Genomic DNA, 19113 nt, shown 5'->3' with positions numbered 1-19113 from the left:
GCCCGCTGTCGCCCTCCCTCCCTCTCACCCTGCGCTGCCGCTCCCCTCCCCCTTCCCCAACGTCGCGGCTCGAGTAGCGCTCGGCGCGGCTCCCATTGGCCGAGCCCCGCCCACGTGGCCTCACACAGGGCACGGGACGCGGGCGGGCGGGCACTGCCGCGAACGTTACACCGCCCGGGCGGCGGTTGGGGAGGGAAGGGGGAGGGGGGGGCAGCATCACGGCACCGCTCTGTTCCCCATCCCAGGGGGAACGGACGCGGACGCGCCCCCCCCCACCCCGCCCCGCCGGGCTCCTCAGCCGCTGTATGGGCGGGGCGCCCCGTCCCCCCGCGCACGCAGGCGGCGAGGAATAACGGGCTCGCAGGGTGCGGGGACGGGGTGGGGGGCGTAAGGGAAGAGGGCGGCGACGGGAGGGCGCGCGCAGTGCGCACGCGCCGGCGCAGCCCCGCTCCGCTGGGCCGCGGCCGCTGGAACTTTCTGGAAATGGCGGCGGCCCGGCCGCGCCGCGCCTGGCCGCAGGGCAGGGACGGGGCCGAGAGCTTCCCGGTCCCTACGGGACAGGAACGGACCTAGACCCAGAAGCGCGACCTTCGCCGCTGCCACGGCGGCCGCTCCCTCCCCGGGGAGGGGTTTTCCGGCGGCGATGGCGCAGTGAGTTTTAACAACCGGCGCACTGCGCCTGCGCGCTGGGCGCTGCCCGGTGGCGGCGGCGCATCCAAATGAGGCGGGTGCGGGCGCTGGCGGTTAGGGGGTTGTTGGTCCCGTTGGGGGGGCGCCTCACGGCCGGGCGTACGCGTGCTCACAGGGGCTGAGAGGAGCGCAGCGTACCGGCAGGCTGCAGGTACAGGGCCCGCAGCTTTTGGGAGAAGCGCCTGGAGGCAGGTGCGTGTGGCGCGGCGCCGGGGGGGCCGTTCGCCTTCGGGGCACCCGCGTAGAGAGGGGGGAGAGCGAGCCCGCCGCGCCGGGCCTGGGCAGAGCCTCCACCGCACCCCCCCGCCGCTCCCAGCCGGCGCGGTGGGGGCCCGCAGAGCGCTGCGGGACCTGCGGGGGGAGCATGCGGCCCGCAGGCGGGCACAGCTTGGCCTTTGAAGCTTAGGCCCGCTTCCAGGTTTCAGAACAAAACCAGTATTTTGCGGTGGGGTCTTGCACCGATAAGACAGACGTCATACAAATGCATCGATAGGGGTTACAGTGGACTAATGTTAGTCTGAGCTGCAACCTTGAAAACTGGTCATTCATCTGCACTTGTGAAAGATTTTGCATCTGCTTATTAAAGTAGTATCATGTCGTGAGACTTAAGGCATCTGTGTGGTTCTGTACTGGTGGGTTCTCAAATAAGACTCTCCAGATTGTTTCTGGAAGGTGCTAAAGACAGGTGGGCTGTTGGGATGCCATGTTTTGAGAAGGCAGCTGAACAAGGCCCTTCCATTTAGTCTTACTTCCTGTGCTTAGTCTACTACTGGATTACTTTCAACTGCTACAGTGTAGAAAGCAAGAATTCCTTAATATTCTACACAAGTCAGAAAGGTGAATTTTTCAGAATTAAAAGGTGACTTTGATTAAAACTATCTATTGTGTGGACTTCCCTTATATTCTGATTTCCACCCATCATGTTCCAGAATGGGTAGAGAATAGCATCACAAATCCCAAACATTCGCATGCTGCACAACAGCTCATTGTCTAGGCAGACTTCTCTCACCTGCTTTCAAAATCTTGGTGTACAAACACAGAGATAATACGTAAAGCAACTGCCTTAATTTTCATTTGATTCTGCTAGTGTAAGATGAGTAGTGTCAGCTGACCAGGAGCAGGTAGGCCAGCACCTCGGACCACCTAACAAAGGGAGTTGCATTCACTTTCCTGTTGCATCGATTACAGAGATCATCACTTGAGGTGGCAAGTGGATGAAGAGCAGATGGGCTATAGACTGTCAGCATAAGTGCAGTAGAACTGTTTCCCAAGGCGGGGTATTTTTTCTTTCCACAGTACTATATAGGGATAATGATGATTGACCCTGTAAAACATGACAGGCTTCCAGTGTAGTGCGGTGGTGCAATGCTGCATTCTTTGTGCATCAGCGTGAGTGGTGCACCTCCCAGGATTTCACTGTGTGTTGGTAGGTGTTTGCAACCAGCAGCTAAAGTAACAGGGAAGGAGTCTCATGAGAACATCTCCAGCAGCAGATGTTAACATTTTATAATAGTGTCTATCAGTAACTAAAAAATAGTTCCTTAAGCCTTTTTTAAGAACTATTATTTGGACTAGTAAAAAGCATCAGTCAGTTAATTGCTACCACTGTTAGCTTCTTCCCCTTGTCTCCAGAAGCCACTCCCTTTTACATCCAGCATAGCTGCAAAATGCCTTTGTAGCTCCACTGTGGGGGCATGCACAGCACTTCCCTTGATCTGCCCTCCCTAGAGAAACATTTGTATTGTCAGCTGTGTGAACTGCTGGTCTTGACAAAGACAAACGCGCATAGCACCTGGTTGAACTGTGTAATTGCTGACTTCAGTCTAGTAATTGAATGACTGAAAAATCTCAAGACTGCAGTACAAAATACTAAATCAAGAACTTTTATGCTAAGAACTTGCACAATGTCATGCTGCTGAAAGCATACATACTGGCCCCTGGCAGGTCAGCCAGTGAGCCCAGCTAACACACTGCACAGGTAGAACTGAATTTCATTGTTTCTTCCTATGTAGTGACAGAACACTGTTCCAAGTAACATTTTTCTAGTGGCACGTGGAGGTCTGGAAGTCTTTCCGTTATCCAACATTGAACACATCATTGGGTATCCGGTGGTTTCCTATTATTCCAGACTTTCTTCCATCTTTACCAAAGGAAAGAACCACGACCTACTCAGTCCAGTGGATTCTTTCCATGTCTTCTGCTTCCATGTTCTAAATCTCATTTCTTTTCCCAAGACTGTACCTGTTTTTCTTAAAAACTTCTCTAGGTAGTCTTTTATTATTTTTTTTCCCCCTCCTCCCCAGTTTATTGCTTTTGTTTTGTTTTTTTTTTAACTTCAGCTTTTAGAGAATTTCTACAGCATGTGAATTCTTCCATTTTTCCCCCATTGGAGAAGAGGGGCAAACAAGACCACTGAAAACACAGGATCAGTTCTGTTAATGCTGCATTACCCATTTTAAGGAATGTCTTGACTGTTGCTGTACTTGTTTTTCATTTGACCACTTGGTACTCTTACAGTCCAAGATAATAACTGGTAGATCAAAACTGCAGAACTGTGTTTACTTACTTGACAGGTTAGCACCAGCTGCCCAGAATTACTATTAGTAACCCTCTGCTATTAAGAATTGAGGATAACAGAAATTTTGTCCTGGTAATACTTGTTACCTAAAATATTCAATACTATCTTTCAGAAAAGCGTTCATTAACTTTAAAGTACAGATAATACTTCAGGCAATGTAATGTTTTCTGATACACACAGTATTCTATACCACTTGCCCTATAAGCATGAAAAAAAACCTTGCAACTGCTTCACTCATCAAGTTTACTTTTCCATTTGTATGCAACTAAATTATTTAATTTTATAAATTCAGTAGTGTAGAAGGGATAGCAAGTTTTACATACAAACGATAAACATATATATTGTTTTCAGAACTACCAACAGTAACACTACTTGTTCAACAATAAATCAAGGAACTTCACAGAGCCTACTGAAATAAAGGTGGGGCACAAACATATAATCATTATGCAGGAAAATCTGTAGATGCAAAATTTGACTTAAAGGAGGGACAATAGTTTAGAAAATTAATTGGATTATAAAAACAACATAATGTAGAATAAGATACAAATAATACAGTTAAGCTCCATCTATCACATTAATTGTAATAAATGTAAGTTCCACAGCAGATTTTAGAAGAGGCAGGCACTATATGCTCTCAGGTGACAAACATGTTCACATTTCCCGATTTACAGTGAAATGTATGTATATGTACATATATAAAGCATTTGCCAGATTTTATAAGCATAGATATTGTGTTAATATGCAGTCAATTCAACTTTGTATTGGGAGGAATACCTCAATTTCACACAGATTTCTTAAAAGTAGCTGATACACAGCAGTAAGGTCAGAGAAGGATCTGTGATCTAGTTTCATATATTACGCTTACACATGTATTAAAGTGCCCCCAACTGCATACCTTGGCTGTATTGAGTGAATTTGTACAGGAAGTTGTTTCTTGTTGCTGTACATTCTTTTAGTAGAGTACTACCACTATATGGTTGGAGGTTTTTTGTAACAAAAAAAGGTAATTTTCTCATTTTTCCTGGCCACTGAATGGTGACTCAAGAAGAACCACTTCTTACTGAACATACCAGTTTGTTTTTTTTTAAATGCAGCTTGGATCTCCTTTCCCATTTTTTAATAGTTTTTGAATTGCAATTAAAAGTAAACTGTGATGAAGTTGTGACAGATAATTTCCTTTCAATTTGTTTCATTATGCGTTTACCAGATTTGTAATTTAGTCAGTTTTAATGCTTTGTCAAAGAACCTTAGAAAAAAAGTGGAAGGAATTTTCAATGACAGATCAAAAGATGCAGCTTTCACCTCTCAGTGACCATAAGTGGACTCTCTTAGCGAGTCACTTTACAGAACCACTTTTCTTATAATCCAAAATTACGATTATGCTTTACAGGAGTTAAAACCACAGCAAGTAAGATACACTATTTGCTGTTGCATTCTTCATTTTTTAAAAAAAGTAATAGCACATACATCACTTTACTGAGATTAAAGTTACTTTATTATTTTTAGACAGTTCATTTTGTATTACAAAAATCCTTAGAGGTCAGCTCGAACTCCAAAGCCTGGTCCTTTGGGTGGTTCAGTCAAAGAAGTAAGGCCACCAGCTGGCTCACAAGAAAAACGTCCGCTCCTGAAAAATAAAAGCAGTTTTTTTCATTACTGGTATTGTTATAATCTCAGATACTATTTTAATCACTGGATAGAAGACAAGTTACAAAATCTGACTTAAGGCTGAAGCCACTTTTTTCTTTTCTTCCTATTCCTCCTTCAGAATGCTACTCTTAAATCAAAAGGATTCTAAATCAGGTAGTGACAAAGTCTTCTGACTGAAATGCAAGACAGGACCACTAGTTTTCTTTCATTTATTTGCAGGTTGGCCAGCCAACACATGATGTTGATCCCAGTAATACCAAAGGCAGTATCCAATTGTATCAGTGATTTTTGTTAGTGATGCTTCCCTGTGTTTGGAAACTGTACCTGTTTTAAGATTGTTCTTGTATTAAAAAAAAAATCATTATAGAATCAACAGGAATAGCTAACACGTTCAAGTCAAATTAATTCCACCATCACATAAGCATATGTGTAGTTGGGCTAATAAAGAACAGTGGGAAATAACTGATAAGAAAAGTTCAGAAATAATAACACTTTAACAAACTCACTGTCTGTTTTTTGTCAGAAATAAAAAAACCCCCAAGCAACCAACAGGCATTTGTTGATTTAAATGATCAAGACAAAAAAAATTTCCAACAGGTGATATCATTCACCTGTTAAGTACTAAGCCAAGTCAGAGTTGATGTTTTCACTCCTCCAGTCAGTCATCAATAACATCAAAATTCTCAGTTCTTTCCTGTTCCTTTTGGCTTTGAATGTATAGAAAGGCACAGAAAGCATGCCATTCTGGTCAGTAAATTAATGCTTTTTAGCTGTAGGTTGTGAACTGAAATCACTGGAACAGGAATTTAGTTTCTGAAAAGGATCAGGCTTCAATCAATTAGCCAGTATTATACAAATATACCTCGGGCCAGGTTTAGGAACTTTCCCAGCCTTTAGTTCATCAATTATGTCTTCAATATCTTTGGGTGTCAAATCTTCCTGTAAAAAAAAGTAAAATAAATCATCAACCAACCACCACTGACAAAACAGAAAAATAGTCAGCAATTGTGCTAACTGCAGCATTCAAAATTGTGCTCTTAGGTGTTAACCTAGCATAGGTAATTCTGATCCTGTCCATTAACACACATACTGGTTTAAACAATAAGGAAAATGAAAAAGCCTACTGTCATTTTAACGTGAAAAATTTGTTTTACATATAGTTGCAGAAGCTATGTTAAAACTTAACAGTGTTGATGTGGGTCCCCTCTAACATTGGTTTGTGTTTCCAGCTTCCTTGGTACATTAGTGAGCTGGATCTCTGCCTACACACTATACATGTGCTGTTGCATGTACTGCAAAATAGGGTCAGCTGTGATAAAAAAATGTGGATACAGTTCAAGAGAACAGTTCTGAAAATATTAGTCAGACCAATAACTTGCTTTTTTAAAGAATATTTAAATATTTAGATTCAGTCAATACATTAACTCCTTTGGTCTGATGGCATCTAAATGAGTCATAATAATTCCAGAAGTTCAAAAATAGCGTTAAACCAGTCCACGCTTTCTAACAGACTGCTTTAAAGCACATTTAAAGGCTTATCAAATACCTATTTAAAAATTCCAGATTACTGGCAGACCACTACCACCAAAAATATATTGTCCCACTTGTATAAATCAAGACAGTAACTGAAAGGAAAAATACACTGACACACTGTGATACAGATGAAGTGTTCTAGGAAGGGTCCAAGAAACTAAAAGATGCCCTAGGTTGTAACATTGTCCCTGCCAATAGGAATTTGAAGTAACTGACCAAAACTTCACAATCTGAAACGTGATAGTACAGGTAACCCAGCAAAAAAGTTTAACCTTTAAAAAGGGAATGTAATACTTACATAGTAATTGTCGTTTATTTGTACCATCGGGGCATTTACACAAGCACCTAGACATTCCACTTCTATCAGCGTGAAGAGTTTATCCGGTGTGGTTTCCCCAACTTTTATACCTAAACCAATAAAGAATACTAGGTTCAGCAATGCTTATTGAACGAGTTTAATAAAGCACGAATTTAAGTACTCCATAGACTTCTCATTACTTGTAGTTTGGCCTTAAACATTTGCATAGTTAAGTCCCCTTAAATACGTCCAACATGTTTCCATTAAAAATTCTAATAAACTGTGAAGTCTGTTTTCAGATACATTTCTGAGACCTCATTTACAGGTCTGCAGGTATGATTTATTAAAAATAACTATGAAATGACAATTCTGACAAACAGAACAGCTCTACTCAGGAACATTTTTAGTAATCCATGCAATAGAATCGAAAAATAGGGAAAACATAGCTTTCACATGCCGATACGAAATATGTTAATATGCAGTGCTGAGTATTAAATTCCCAAATAAACAGATCCAAGCATTAACATTGTTAGCTACAAATTCATAAACAAGTTCCAAATTTATACACAAAGACTCATTTATGCAGCAACTCTATAAACATAAGTTAACTTCATGACACACTATTGTTGTAGAGATACAGAACCTCCCCAGAGGGCAGGTTAGCTGGAATAACATCTCAGAATCTGATCTTGACAAAATATTCCATGGAAGGAAGAATGCTGAAAGCAGTTTTCCTCCATAGTTGGGGGTGTGTGTGTGGAGTGGGGGACTAGTAAAAGTCTTAAGGAAGGTCTGTGTCTCAGTAAGAGCTACACAATTAATCCTTAATGCTTCAATTTCTCAAGCTTAAGAGTTTCAGTTAAAATTAAGCTACCTTTGCAGTAACAGACTTAAGACAAATTTAATCTAAATATGCCTTTTCCAGACAACAGAATATATGAAGTGCAAGATAACAAGCAGCTGTTCTGCAGCTCTTACCACAGTGATTCTTAGGAAATGTTAGCACAGACTGTGCCTTCATAGAAGTGGAAATGTTGTTAGTTGCTGATCTTACCCCCTCCGCATGACCACCTAAGGATGAAAAAACCCCACAACCAAAGCCAACCCACACACAAAACCCATGAGCTCTCCTTCTATCTCGTATGATGCAGTACTCTCAATTGACTTTTTCCATGGAGAATACTTAAGGTATATTAACATCACGTTGGCCATCAAGAGGAACCTTGACAGGCTAGAAAGATGGGCCTGTGTGAACATCATGAAGTTTAACACAGCCAATCCCTAACATGGATGCAGGCTGGGCAATGAGTGGATTGAGAGCAGCCCTGAGGAGAAGGACTTGGGGGTACTCATGGATGAAAGACTGGACATGACTCAAATGTGGTCTCACAGCCCAGAAAGCCAACAGAATCCCGGGCTGCATCGAAGCATGACCAGCAGGTTGAGGGAGGCAATTCTGCCCCTCTGCTCAGGTCTTTGCAAGACCCTATCTGGAGTACTGTGTTCAGTTCTGGGGCCTCACAATATAAGGAGGACATGGGCCTGTTGGAGCAAGTCCAGAGGAGGGCCACACAAAAATGATCAGGGAGCTGGAGCACCGCCACCCCACCCCCCTGCATGAGGACAGGCTGTGGGAGTTGGGGTTGTTCAGCCTGGAGAAGAGAAGGCTCCAAGGAGACCTTATAGTGGCCTCCCTTTATGTCTAGTGGAAGGTGTCCCTTCCCACAGCAGGGGGGTTGGAACTAGATGATCTTTAAGGTCCCTTCCAACTCAAACCATTCTATGGTTCTATCACCTTATATAAGTAAAAAAACCCTCACAAACAACTTTTATACAGCATATACCTTAAAATCTTACTTCACATATAAAAAAGTACCCCATAGCATTCAAAGTCCTCTCCTATATACGGGATAGGGCTTACTTTCTCAGTCCAGAGTCATACTAGAATAATGTATTTCCTGGCAAACTGCCCTTAAAACCACTTTAAGACCACTGAATGGTGCTCCAGACAATGGTCTTTTCTGCTCTACTGTACTGAAATTATTAAAAATAAAGAATAAATGCCAAATCTGAAATGTGAAGTGTTTAGTGCCTGTTTTCCAATTATTTCACTCTATAATTTCAATACTATTGCTCTGTCCCCACCATATGAAAAAATTTACTTCAGTATCATTAAGCAAAGGTAAAAAAAAAAATCACAAAAAGTATTATAAATTCGTGACATACCAAGTTTCTTCTTAATGGCTTCTAAAATACTATCAGAATCTCGCAGCATGCAAGGTGTGGTAGTGCAGACCTGAATATGGTATTTCCCAACAGGTTTGCGATTATACATTGTATAGAAGGTTGCCACTTCATATACTCTCATGGGAGGCATTTCTAAAATTTCAGCAACCTGTAACAAGGGGAAAACAGACACTATATTGAATTCTCACAGGGCATTAGTAAAGGCATTTAACACACCATTTCAGTAAAATCACCTGTCCTCTGTTGGTAATGGATAAAGGAGAGGAAGGAGATGGGTATCAAAGCACAACTGTATTCAAGTGCCAAGAAAAAGCACTTGAGTTACTCTGATTGGAGTCACCCAGCTCGAGCACAAACTTGGTCACTAAGGCACAGATTAGCAGTGTGGAGTTCAAGGCAATTCCCCTCCAGCATCTAGCACCATGCACAAGCAGATGTGAGGAATCAGCTGGGTTCTAGCTTTCACTGTCACCTCCAGCTCATACTATACTTCTCTTTTGCTGTATGAATGAACAAATTTGTATGAATCTGCTTGCACTAACCCACATAGGACTTTTTTGTTATGGGATACTTACAGGCTGGCACTAGCTCACCCAATTCAGATACAGCAGGTGTGTCTCAGGTTCTGTGACACACCAGGGCTGGCCCAAGAAACACCACAACTGCATCTGCAGGTTGGCATCACATTTAATAAATAGGGAGTGAAGCACAATCTCCATGAAGCCAGTTCTGGTGCAGGTATCCCTGACCTCATTAACCTGGAACCCTGGCAAACTGCTCAGGTTGAGAACTGGCTCTGTTCTCAAAAGGGTAACTGTTTTACGTTCCAGTCTCTATAGTAGACAAGTAACAAGCCATGGAAAATATCTGTTCACTTAAAAAAATATCTTAAGATTATTTACTCTAAAATATAGTATCAATCCAAAACTGAAATAAACAAAAATACTTGCCCCATTCAGTAGTAATGGGGATTTGAGGCTTTATGTTACACTGTAGAAACAGTTAGCAGATATGTTGCCCTTCCCTAAATGTGCACTTAACTCCTTCAATAATTTCTATAACACTGACACTCAGCACATCTTGATTGCATTAAACACTTTTCACTTTAAAACTGATATGCCAGATTGCACCACAAAATAGGACAGATTTATTGATATGAATATAAACCAGAAATTTTTATTTCTTGGTATCTGATTACCGTCATGCAACCTGTCACCTCAGAGCAGTGTAGTTGCTTGCTTATTTTGAAACCATTTTAATATATAACTTGGTAAGTCTTCTGGGCACTTTCTGTGAGGCATTATACAACACTCATGACACATACTACACTAACACTGCTCTGCAGAAGCCTTTATGGGCCTAGAGTACAATCCTGGCAATGCATGTTGTGCCACTGATCTGGGAGGAGAAAAACTCCATTGTTCTTTTCTTCTTTCCCCAAATTCAGCAGTGAACCAAATCTTTCAAGTTTCTGTTCCTACTTGCAGGATGATTCTGGGAAAAGCGCCTATCTAAACAGGGCTCATGTAATTTTTCTTCTGTCTGCAATTTCTAGCAATGAGCTAACATTATGTAAACAACAGAGCCCCCAGTTTTCTGCATTAGTCTTCCCTTTTATTTTTTAAAACATATTCTCATATGAAATTCTCACAATTCTATACCACATGTAAATTCCTACACTAGTATGCTAATATTATAGCAAGATATTTAAAGAAAACAGTATTATTCTGCTTGAAAGACAATTAATTACCAAATACCTTGTTCATAGCTGATATGGGCAACCATCCATGCTGTCTTTGCGCCAAATCTAGTACTGCCATGACAGCTGCAGACTTATGTCCCCCTGGGTAGTTGTTTATGATTGCTTCTATTCGCTTTTTAAAGGGAAAGAGGGAAAAGGTATCAGTACTGATGTGAAGACAAAGTCTGTGTATTTAACTTTGTTTGTCTGCCTACCTTTTGGTTTTCAGGTGTGAACTCAAATGGAGTATCTGGATTATTTTCAGGACTATCTCTGTGCTTCAGAAAAAGAAAAAAAATGTGTAAACATAGGGATTGTCAGGAAATTATTCAGGACAGATTTACTGTTGTAAAGTATCTTCTCATTAGACAGTTACAGTTGAGTAGCTTGGGTAAAACCAATATATTCCAGATAAAAATTTCATAGTACTCAAATGATTAAATATCTCTGGGAAAGTTATCAAAAATACAGATAATTATTTCATCACTCAAAAATAATGACTTATTCCTCTTATTTCCTATTCAAAAAATTATTTCCTGAGGAATACAGTGTTATCAAAATATACATTTTTTTAAACACTGTTAATACAGTTTGGCAATTATGTTCAAATTCATCTCGGGTAGATTAAGAGTCCTCCGGTTAATACCTTAATAAACAGCAAGGGACTAACACAACAGCCCATTTTTTCTTTTCCCGTGAGACATTAACTATAAATACTCTAAAATTCATCAAGAAGCTTACTATGCAACTAAAATGTTTGCACATTCAAACACATTATTAATTCATTTTAACATCAACTTTTGATTTGTATTGGATTTAAACATTTTAATTTTAGATACAATTCTGAATCAGAATGGAAGAAGCAGAATTTTGAATTAAGATTTCCAAAATAAGATACTCTATCATACTGTTTTTAAGGTGGTCTTCTAAGGAAACATCAAACTGAAATTAGTTCTTCTATTTTCAGAAAATAGAAATTTGGAAGTCTTGAAGAAAGTGACATTTTCCTATAATAAAATCTTAGTTCTGATGAAAATCCTTATCCACCAAAGAAACTTCCTGCACAAAAATTTCAGTTATCTCTAAGCAGCTCATTATGGTATCCTTGAAATAATCACAGCTAAGCTTCATTCCAAACTTTATAATTTTCAAATTGAGAAAGTTTGAGGAAAGTACAAGTTATACCTGAGGCTTGATGTTAAAAGTAATCCACAACTACCTAATAATAAAAGCTTTAAAAGTATATTTAGGAGAAAGAAACCCACTCCACTGACTTTGATCATTATCTCAAGTAACCTAGGGTGATTTTGCAGTTTCCACACTGCATTCTATTAAGCAGCAAAGGATTTAATGAAATTTTTTAACATTGCAAGATACTTACCTACTGAAAGACCATCATCAGTGCAGAAATGAAAGTATGTATGGTCCACAGCTATTCCTGGACTTAGAAATTTTAATATGGAATTATCGAAAAACTTAACTTCAATTACATCTGTTGGGTCTAGTGAGAGATTCCCTTTGCTTATCCTGCCTATATCCTGGAGCAGACAGTACTACTGCCATCATCAACTGGAGAACATGTATCCCTACTACAGTTCCAAGTCAAATATAAAACTACAGTCAATATACACTTCTCCACCGAGGCTGACTTCCCCCTAGTAACAGGAATTACAGAAAGATAACCAATTCCCTTTACAAATATTTTATGAAGTATGAATTAATTGTCTATTGTGTGGTCTACAAGACAACATAAAACAGGTTTTAGGAACACAATTGCCATTTTTTTATACTGACCCTTCCAGATAAAGGATTTGAGTCCTTGTATTTAGTGTTAGTGGGTTGATACCAATTTTAATGAAAGTTCCTCCATCAGCAATTTTTTGCTAAAAACTGATAGTAAATACTGTGCAACTTTCAATTTTTTTCCCCTTACAGATCTGTTCTGCAACTACACAGACCAAATACAAGGGGATAAAGGATAAGTATTTCCATAACTTAACTTTTCCTTCTCAAATCTGCATGCCCGTTTTATTTCAGGCTGCTAGTCTGCTTTCCATAGCTATTTCATACAGTTACAATTGTACTTGATCTGAATTTGTTTTCAAATAAGTATATTTATTAAAATCTTCTTGTCTAGAACAGCTGCTCCTTTCAGTCTATCATCTCTAAACTGATATCCTTAAATACCCTACAAGTGAAAAGGAATAATAAATACTTTATATCAGAAGCTGGTTTGTCACAGTCAGTTCTGTGCAGCAAGGCTCCAAGATGCACTGTAAAAGCTACAGCACAGGTGAACACTGAATACGATCATATCACCTTGTTTATTGAACACTGAATACGATCATATCACCTTGTTTATTGAACACTGAATACGATCATATCACCTTGTTTATTGAACACTGAATACGATCATATCACCTTGTTTATTCTCCATTCTAAGTGGGCTTCACCCAATTCTGTGCTGTGGTAAGTTTCATAGTTTTCATCCAGAGTTTACAGAGTTCTAGGCTTAGCAAGCTGTTAGGAATTTGTCAGTCACCTTTTCCCTAGTCTTCCATTTGTATGATGACGCACCATTTATCAGAGACCTGCACGATCTCACTTACTTCTAAATGGCGAGTGCATTTCTGCCTTTTTTTAGGCTATAGATTCTGCAGAGAAAGATCACAATTCAGGACATAGTACTGGAAAAAATACTGTCTTAAATCACAGAGTGGTTGAGGTTGGAAGGGACCTCTGAAAGTCATCTGGGCCAAACCCCCCTGCTTAAGCAGACCAGAGCTGCTTACCCAGACCATGTCCAGATGGCTTCCGGACCTTCTGTGGAAACTCCACAACCTCTCTGGGCAACTTGTCCCAGTTCTTGGTCACCCTCACATTAAAAAAAGTGTTTCCTGATGTTCTCTGAGGCTGTCACTGGTCCTGTCACTGGGCATCACTAAAAAGAGCCTGGCTCTACCCTCAGTGCACCCTCCCTTCAGGTATTATGGACATTAATAAGATCCCCACTCCCTCAGCCTTCTCTAACAGACCAGCTCTCTCAACCTTTCCTCATCTAAGAGATGCTTATAAAAAGAAACAAGATATATTAAGGCTTCCTCCATACACAAACTAAATACAATTACATATATGCCAACTACAGCAGTTTCTTGAAATGCAAGGTCAAACTCTATCCACACATTTTTTCCGATACCCTTTCACGCGCTCTGCAACTTCCTGAAGTCTTACACAATAGGTTTTGATTCCATGCATAGCTTTACTGTATCATATTTGTATTGCAGCATCCAGCCTAGACTACTTAAAAGTGTGAAAAATGCACTGAGAAGGCCTACCCAAGCCACGCTGTCCCCATAGATCACAGTACTCTCCCAGGGAAGGTACTAAGGCTGCTGGATGGTCATCTCACATTTTTTGCTACACCAACCTGGGCCATTTTATTTTTCTTTTTCAGTGATCTATTCATCTGCCTTTCTTGACACAATTATTAAAGAGCACTGAAGAATTACAATAGAATAACTAGAATGATTTAGCTTTCATGTATACTGCAAAAAAGCTGGCTGAAATTTGACCTGTACCCTGCAGTGAATGCCAGTTAAAAACACTGTAAATCAAAATGGTCTGCATGGTCTGCAGGGGAAATTATGTTTAGGGCAACAACCTATTAAAAGTCTGTATCAAATCAGCAATGAAAAGAAATTTACTACTTCTCCAAAGGGCAAGTATTCACTGTTCCAGCAGAACTCCCCATATAAACCTCTTAATTTAAGAACACTGGAAGTGCTCTCAGACCCAAGTAACTGACCATTTCACAAGTAACAAAAAATATAATTAGCAATTCTGTAACCTTCTCTACTGAATCCCTGTGCAGCCCTATGACAAAGGCAACATCAGGGCAGTTGATGTGTTAAGGAAACTCAGTTCATGTATTAAAACCCACAAAGTACAACAGTTAAGTTTTAGCTGTTAAAAGGAGGTTAAAGTCAGGCAGAAGTCAAAGATAGAGAGGGCATGTTTAAAGAAAGAAAAATAACTATTATAAATAAAAGTATCTTTGTAATCAGGCCTTCCCTAACCATCAGAAATGATAGATTTGGAGCAGCCCTCATATTACTATGGGCAAACAATTTATCTAGTTTTGAATTTTATATGCTCTTTCTGGAGTGTGATCCAGCTGCCTGTGATGGCACCAGACTGAGTTTAATGGTTGAGAGAAAGTATCTTCTTGCTGTTTCAGAATAAAACGAGGTTTCAGTAGAAGTTCTCTTATCTCTGTACGTTTCTGATAAGATGTAAGGCAAAAACTTGCATGAAAAAAGTTTGCAAAGGGATACAGAGGCACAGAGATTAGAACTGCCTTTTAATACTAGATTTTAATTAGACCACCAGGTCCCCTGCTAGCCTGTCCCCTGCTGTTACAAAACAAAGACACTGTATGCATTTCCCTTCCTCACATAGAGATTTCATACGTGGCAAGTGCAACAAGAAGCGCCAATATGCTTTGCAAGACAAAACAAAGACATTTGTGTGTAAACTGACATACAAAGAGGACCACCACAACAGGTTACAGCTATTCCCAGGTAAGCACACTATTCCTCCACAAGCGGTTCTTCACAGCCTTTGTTTGACCCTTTATCTGCTAAGACCTTTTTCATGTTGGGTTTTTTCCTCTAGAGAAATGGGACATGGACACACACACGACCCATTTTCTGATTGTATATAAACAGCTACTGTTGATTAAAATAATGCCTTTAGCTCAAATCAGCAGGACTAGTTTCCCTTGAAATTTGCTCTGAAGGTTTTTATTGTAGTTAGGGCAACTACACACACACACACAATGACATCCAAATGTCTTCTTCCCATAGCCTTTTACTTCACAGAACAAATATTACCCTGTTAAAAAAACTCAACACACACACAGAGAACAAGCCCCCACAAAAACAATTTCCTATGCTCTTCTAGCAAAAATCCTGTTGCAGAATAAAAATAAATTGATGCTATTAAATAAACAGTTGCAAATCACAAGAAACTAAAACAGACAACTTCACTTTTCTACTTTGCTTTCTGTTTTCAGGCTCCTCCCTCCAGCAAATAAGCCAGACACCAACATCCATTAGGGTACAAATGACACCTTTTGCCTGTCTTTACTAACCTCAAACTACATCTGAAGTTTTCTCAGTTGTCAGCCTACGTCGTTTCCTCTATCCCTTGAATACCAGCTCTCACTCTGTAAATCATCAATGCCTGCTCAGGTTTCTGGAAATGTATCCAAAGCATGTACTGTAATTCCATTAACTTCATCTTAATTTAAAAAGCTGTAGAAACAGCTGCATAAAGGCAACAACAACAAAAATCTGTTAAAAAATGCTGAGCATCTCCTTTCAAAGTTGTCAGTTTTGTACAGTGGTGATTTCTACCAACTGTTGGAAAAATCCCAAATTATTCAGCAGTTAAACTGCAGACTAGGTAAAGCTCTGAATGGAGCAGAACAGGACAGAACACACCTCTCTGAGATGCTTCTGGTTCTCTTCAGAGGTAGAGAGCCAACGCACGTGCTTTACACAGTTAAATTTGAGGGCTTTTTCTTTTTTGCAAGCACTATTACTATTTATAACTATTACGATAATGCCTAATGGCCTCAATTATAAATCATTATGCAACATGTTATATCAAATATAATATAAACAAGAATTGCACTTTTCAACACCTGGACCTAAGGGTAATTCTGCAGCAAATTTTAGAAATCAAGAAATTGTGCCTGCAAAAATTTTCATGAGCTTCAATTACAAACTCAATAAAAAAAGGAAACAAAACCTGTTTCATAATGAGATAAAAGTTTAAGCAAACTCTCATCTGCAATCACATACAAATGCTGCTAATATTACCATTACTATTAATAAAAGAGTTTTTACTATATAAGGAAAGAAACACAAGGCCAAATAAATAAGCAAGCCTTTTTGCTTCTCCGTCACAATTCTAATGAAAAGTTCTACTGGAAAAAACGCTTCTTCGCAAATGCCAGCAGGCTTCTATAGTAAATTTCTGCCCATCAAAAACTTTTAGGCAAATTAAAAAAGCATATGCCAAACTCTTCTTACACATCCCCCTTACAGTAAGGTAGAAAACTACATACCACAAATAAGGCTCCTCCACTGGCACTGCACACTGCTGTTCTATGTAAGTATCGGACTTGTCTTATCTACAAAGAAAATAGATAGTATTAATAGTTAATAATTTACATACTGCTAGTAGCTGCTTTCAGACCCAGCTTGATTTCTATTTAAGTGTAAGCCATTAATTCTACTGTCATCATTAATAATTTAAATCAACTCAAGAAGACTATTAACAGCTCTCCTGTACTATTAGGAGAACAAATTTCTTAACTCACCTTGACCATTTCAGACAATGTAGAAGTTAAAAGGATTTAACTTCAAACAGGTAACATTCTGCTACAGCTTAATTTATGATTTATGTGCCTTGAACAAATTCTTATCAAACATTTCATGAATAATTTTCCAATTTTTACATCACATATGCTTTAAAGTTTGCAAAAGCTACCATTACTACCGAGATTCTTCTCTACATTTACATGCTTCTTCAGCTTTTATCTAACTGAACAGTGGGATCAGGCATAAAAGGACAAACGTAAACACAAACATGAAATAACCACACACAGACCCATATGCAAGTTCTGTTCAGCTATTCTCAGTACTTTGTCTGGATCCATCATGACAAAACGGATCAAGAAAATTAATTTTACATAAATTTTTACATTGGCTTCTAGATCAAGATTGAGATCTCTTCAAAGTGGAAATATAGCATATTAAAAAAAAAAATAAATCCCTCAACTACTTAAGTTCTGTTACCATATACAATTTGTGGGACTTCCAAGTGGCTCAGCATCAAACTAGCAAAAATACAGTCACAGGGCCAGATTTGAAATACAAACCTAAGTACCAGGGAACTACAGCCCCTGCTCTTCTGTAAGAGCAACCTGATCAGCTCAGTGTTTTCAGAAGCATGTCATGTAGTTTCACCTGCAGCATAGTTTCACATGATGGCTGCAGTCATACGATCAGTCCTTCCAGGAAGAAATTTACTGGATTGCAGTTGTGTGTTATATTGTACACATGCATTTCATCTTTGCTTTCTAGTTCTGGCTCATCTGAAAGCAGCAGCCAGGAAAGCAATTAATCTGCCATTTCTGTGTCAGAGGCCAAGATGAACTCTGGAATACCTGGGTAACTCTGTGGACTGCAGATCACTCCTGAGTGACAGGAGACCCTCAGTCTGTTGTCTTTTATCAACAGACTGAGGCACATCGAATGAACTGCACTGACATGCCAGTGTGACTGCCCTCAGTGAGCCAGACAGCGTATAAAATTCGGGCAAAAATCTTATAAGCCTTAGCAGAGCCTGCAAATACAACTGAAATTCTGCAGACAATGCTGAAAGGCGCATGTAAATGATGTGATGCTGTAGTACATATAACACACATGCGGCGCTCCTTCAAAAGGATGCACTTCAGATGGAAGCCCTTTATTCTATCCACAAATACTGCTCTGTTTTCAAGATCCACACCTGTAAATTCCAGACTTGAAGACGAACTAATATGAGCCCCCGTTTTCTGCACTGGCCTAAAGGATTTCAACTGGCGTGAAGGGCTGCTCAGGACCGAAAAACAAACCAAGGGGCTTCCTTCCCGTGGTTAGTCTTACGTACGCCAAGTCGGAAGTTTTATTCCCGCTTGGGAAGCTTTCCAATAACCTGCAATCGGCACCGAGCAGTCGCTGCTGGAGCCTCTGTCACTCGAGGCAGGGAGCGCCCCTCCAGAGCCGGCCGAGCAGCTCCGGCAAGCACCGGGGCCGCCAGGGCGAGGGAGACAGCCGGCACCGGCGCCCTCCCACCGTCGGCACCGGGCCTCTCTTCCCGAGGCCCCGCGCCACGGCGGCCCCCGACCGCCCGCCCACCGCGAGGGCAGCACCGGCCCCGGCCCCCACCCCGCGGCCTCCCACCCCTCCCGCGGCCTCCTCCAGCCGAGCGGGCGCCCTGCCTCGGCCGGCGGGGCCAGACGCGTGGCCGCCGCTGCCTCCCCCTTACCGAGCGTGTGGCCGCGGCCCGCAGGGCAGCGCACAGGAACATGGCGCCGGCGGCAGAAACGGCGACCCCCGCCCGGCCGCGCTCTCCTTGAGGCCTACCCGCGCCCTCCGCGCCGCCCAAGGAGACCCGCCCCGCGCATGCGCCGGCCCGAGGCGCCCGGGTGCGCGCGCGTGCCCGCTGAGCCGGCCGCTCCGGCGGGAGCGCGCGGCGGCGGTTGGCGGTCGGGCCGCGGGCCGGGCCCGGTGGGGGCCGCTCGGCCACAACGCGGCGGCTGCG

At 41.2% G+C, this 19113-nt stretch overlaps 1 protein-coding gene and 1 long non-coding RNA gene across 2 annotated transcripts; one reads left to right on the top strand and one right to left on the bottom strand.

The window, feature by feature from the left end:
• Positions 1 to 160: 160 nt before the first annotated feature.
• On the top strand, positions 161 to 5304 carry LOC130146951 (uncharacterized). Its single transcript, XR_008821051.1, has 2 exons — positions 161 to 1967; positions 5138 to 5304. It is a non-coding gene; the product is annotated as an uncharacterized LOC130146951 (long non-coding RNA).
• Positions 4342 to 19018, bottom strand: NDUFV2 (NADH:ubiquinone oxidoreductase core subunit V2). Its single transcript, XM_056333610.1, has 8 exons — positions 18838 to 19018; positions 16871 to 16936; positions 10953 to 11015; positions 10754 to 10870; positions 8976 to 9144; positions 6750 to 6859; positions 5781 to 5857; positions 4342 to 4895 (listed from the first exon to the last, which is right to left on the bottom strand). The coding sequence occupies exons 1-8, from the start codon at positions 18877 to 18879 to the stop codon at positions 4802 to 4804; spliced, it is 738 nt and encodes a 245-aa protein (XP_056189585.1). The 5' UTR covers positions 18880 to 19018; the 3' UTR covers positions 4342 to 4801.
• Positions 19019 to 19113: the final 95 nt, after the last annotated feature.

Source organism: Falco biarmicus, chromosome 3 (assembly GCF_023638135.1).
Source record: "Falco biarmicus isolate bFalBia1 chromosome 3, bFalBia1.pri, whole genome shotgun sequence".
In the NCBI taxonomy this organism is placed as follows: domain Eukaryota; kingdom Metazoa; phylum Chordata; class Aves; order Falconiformes; family Falconidae; genus Falco; species Falco biarmicus.
Note: the sequence above shows the minus strand (reverse complement) of the source record. Positions and strands in the feature narration are given on the sequence as shown.

Coding starts and splice junctions, on each gene's coding strand:
- NDUFV2 (XM_056333610.1), bottom strand. CDS start 18,879: ATGTTCCTGTGCGCTGCCCTGCGGGCCGCGGCCACACGCTCG. Junction 10,871..10,952: donor TCACACCTGAAAACCAAAAG/GTAGGCAGACAA, acceptor CCCTTTAAAAAG/CGAATAGAAGCAATCATAAA. Junction 5,858..6,749: donor AAATAAACGACAATTACTAT/GTAAGTATTACA, acceptor TTTTTTTTACAG/GAAGATTTGACACCCAAAGA.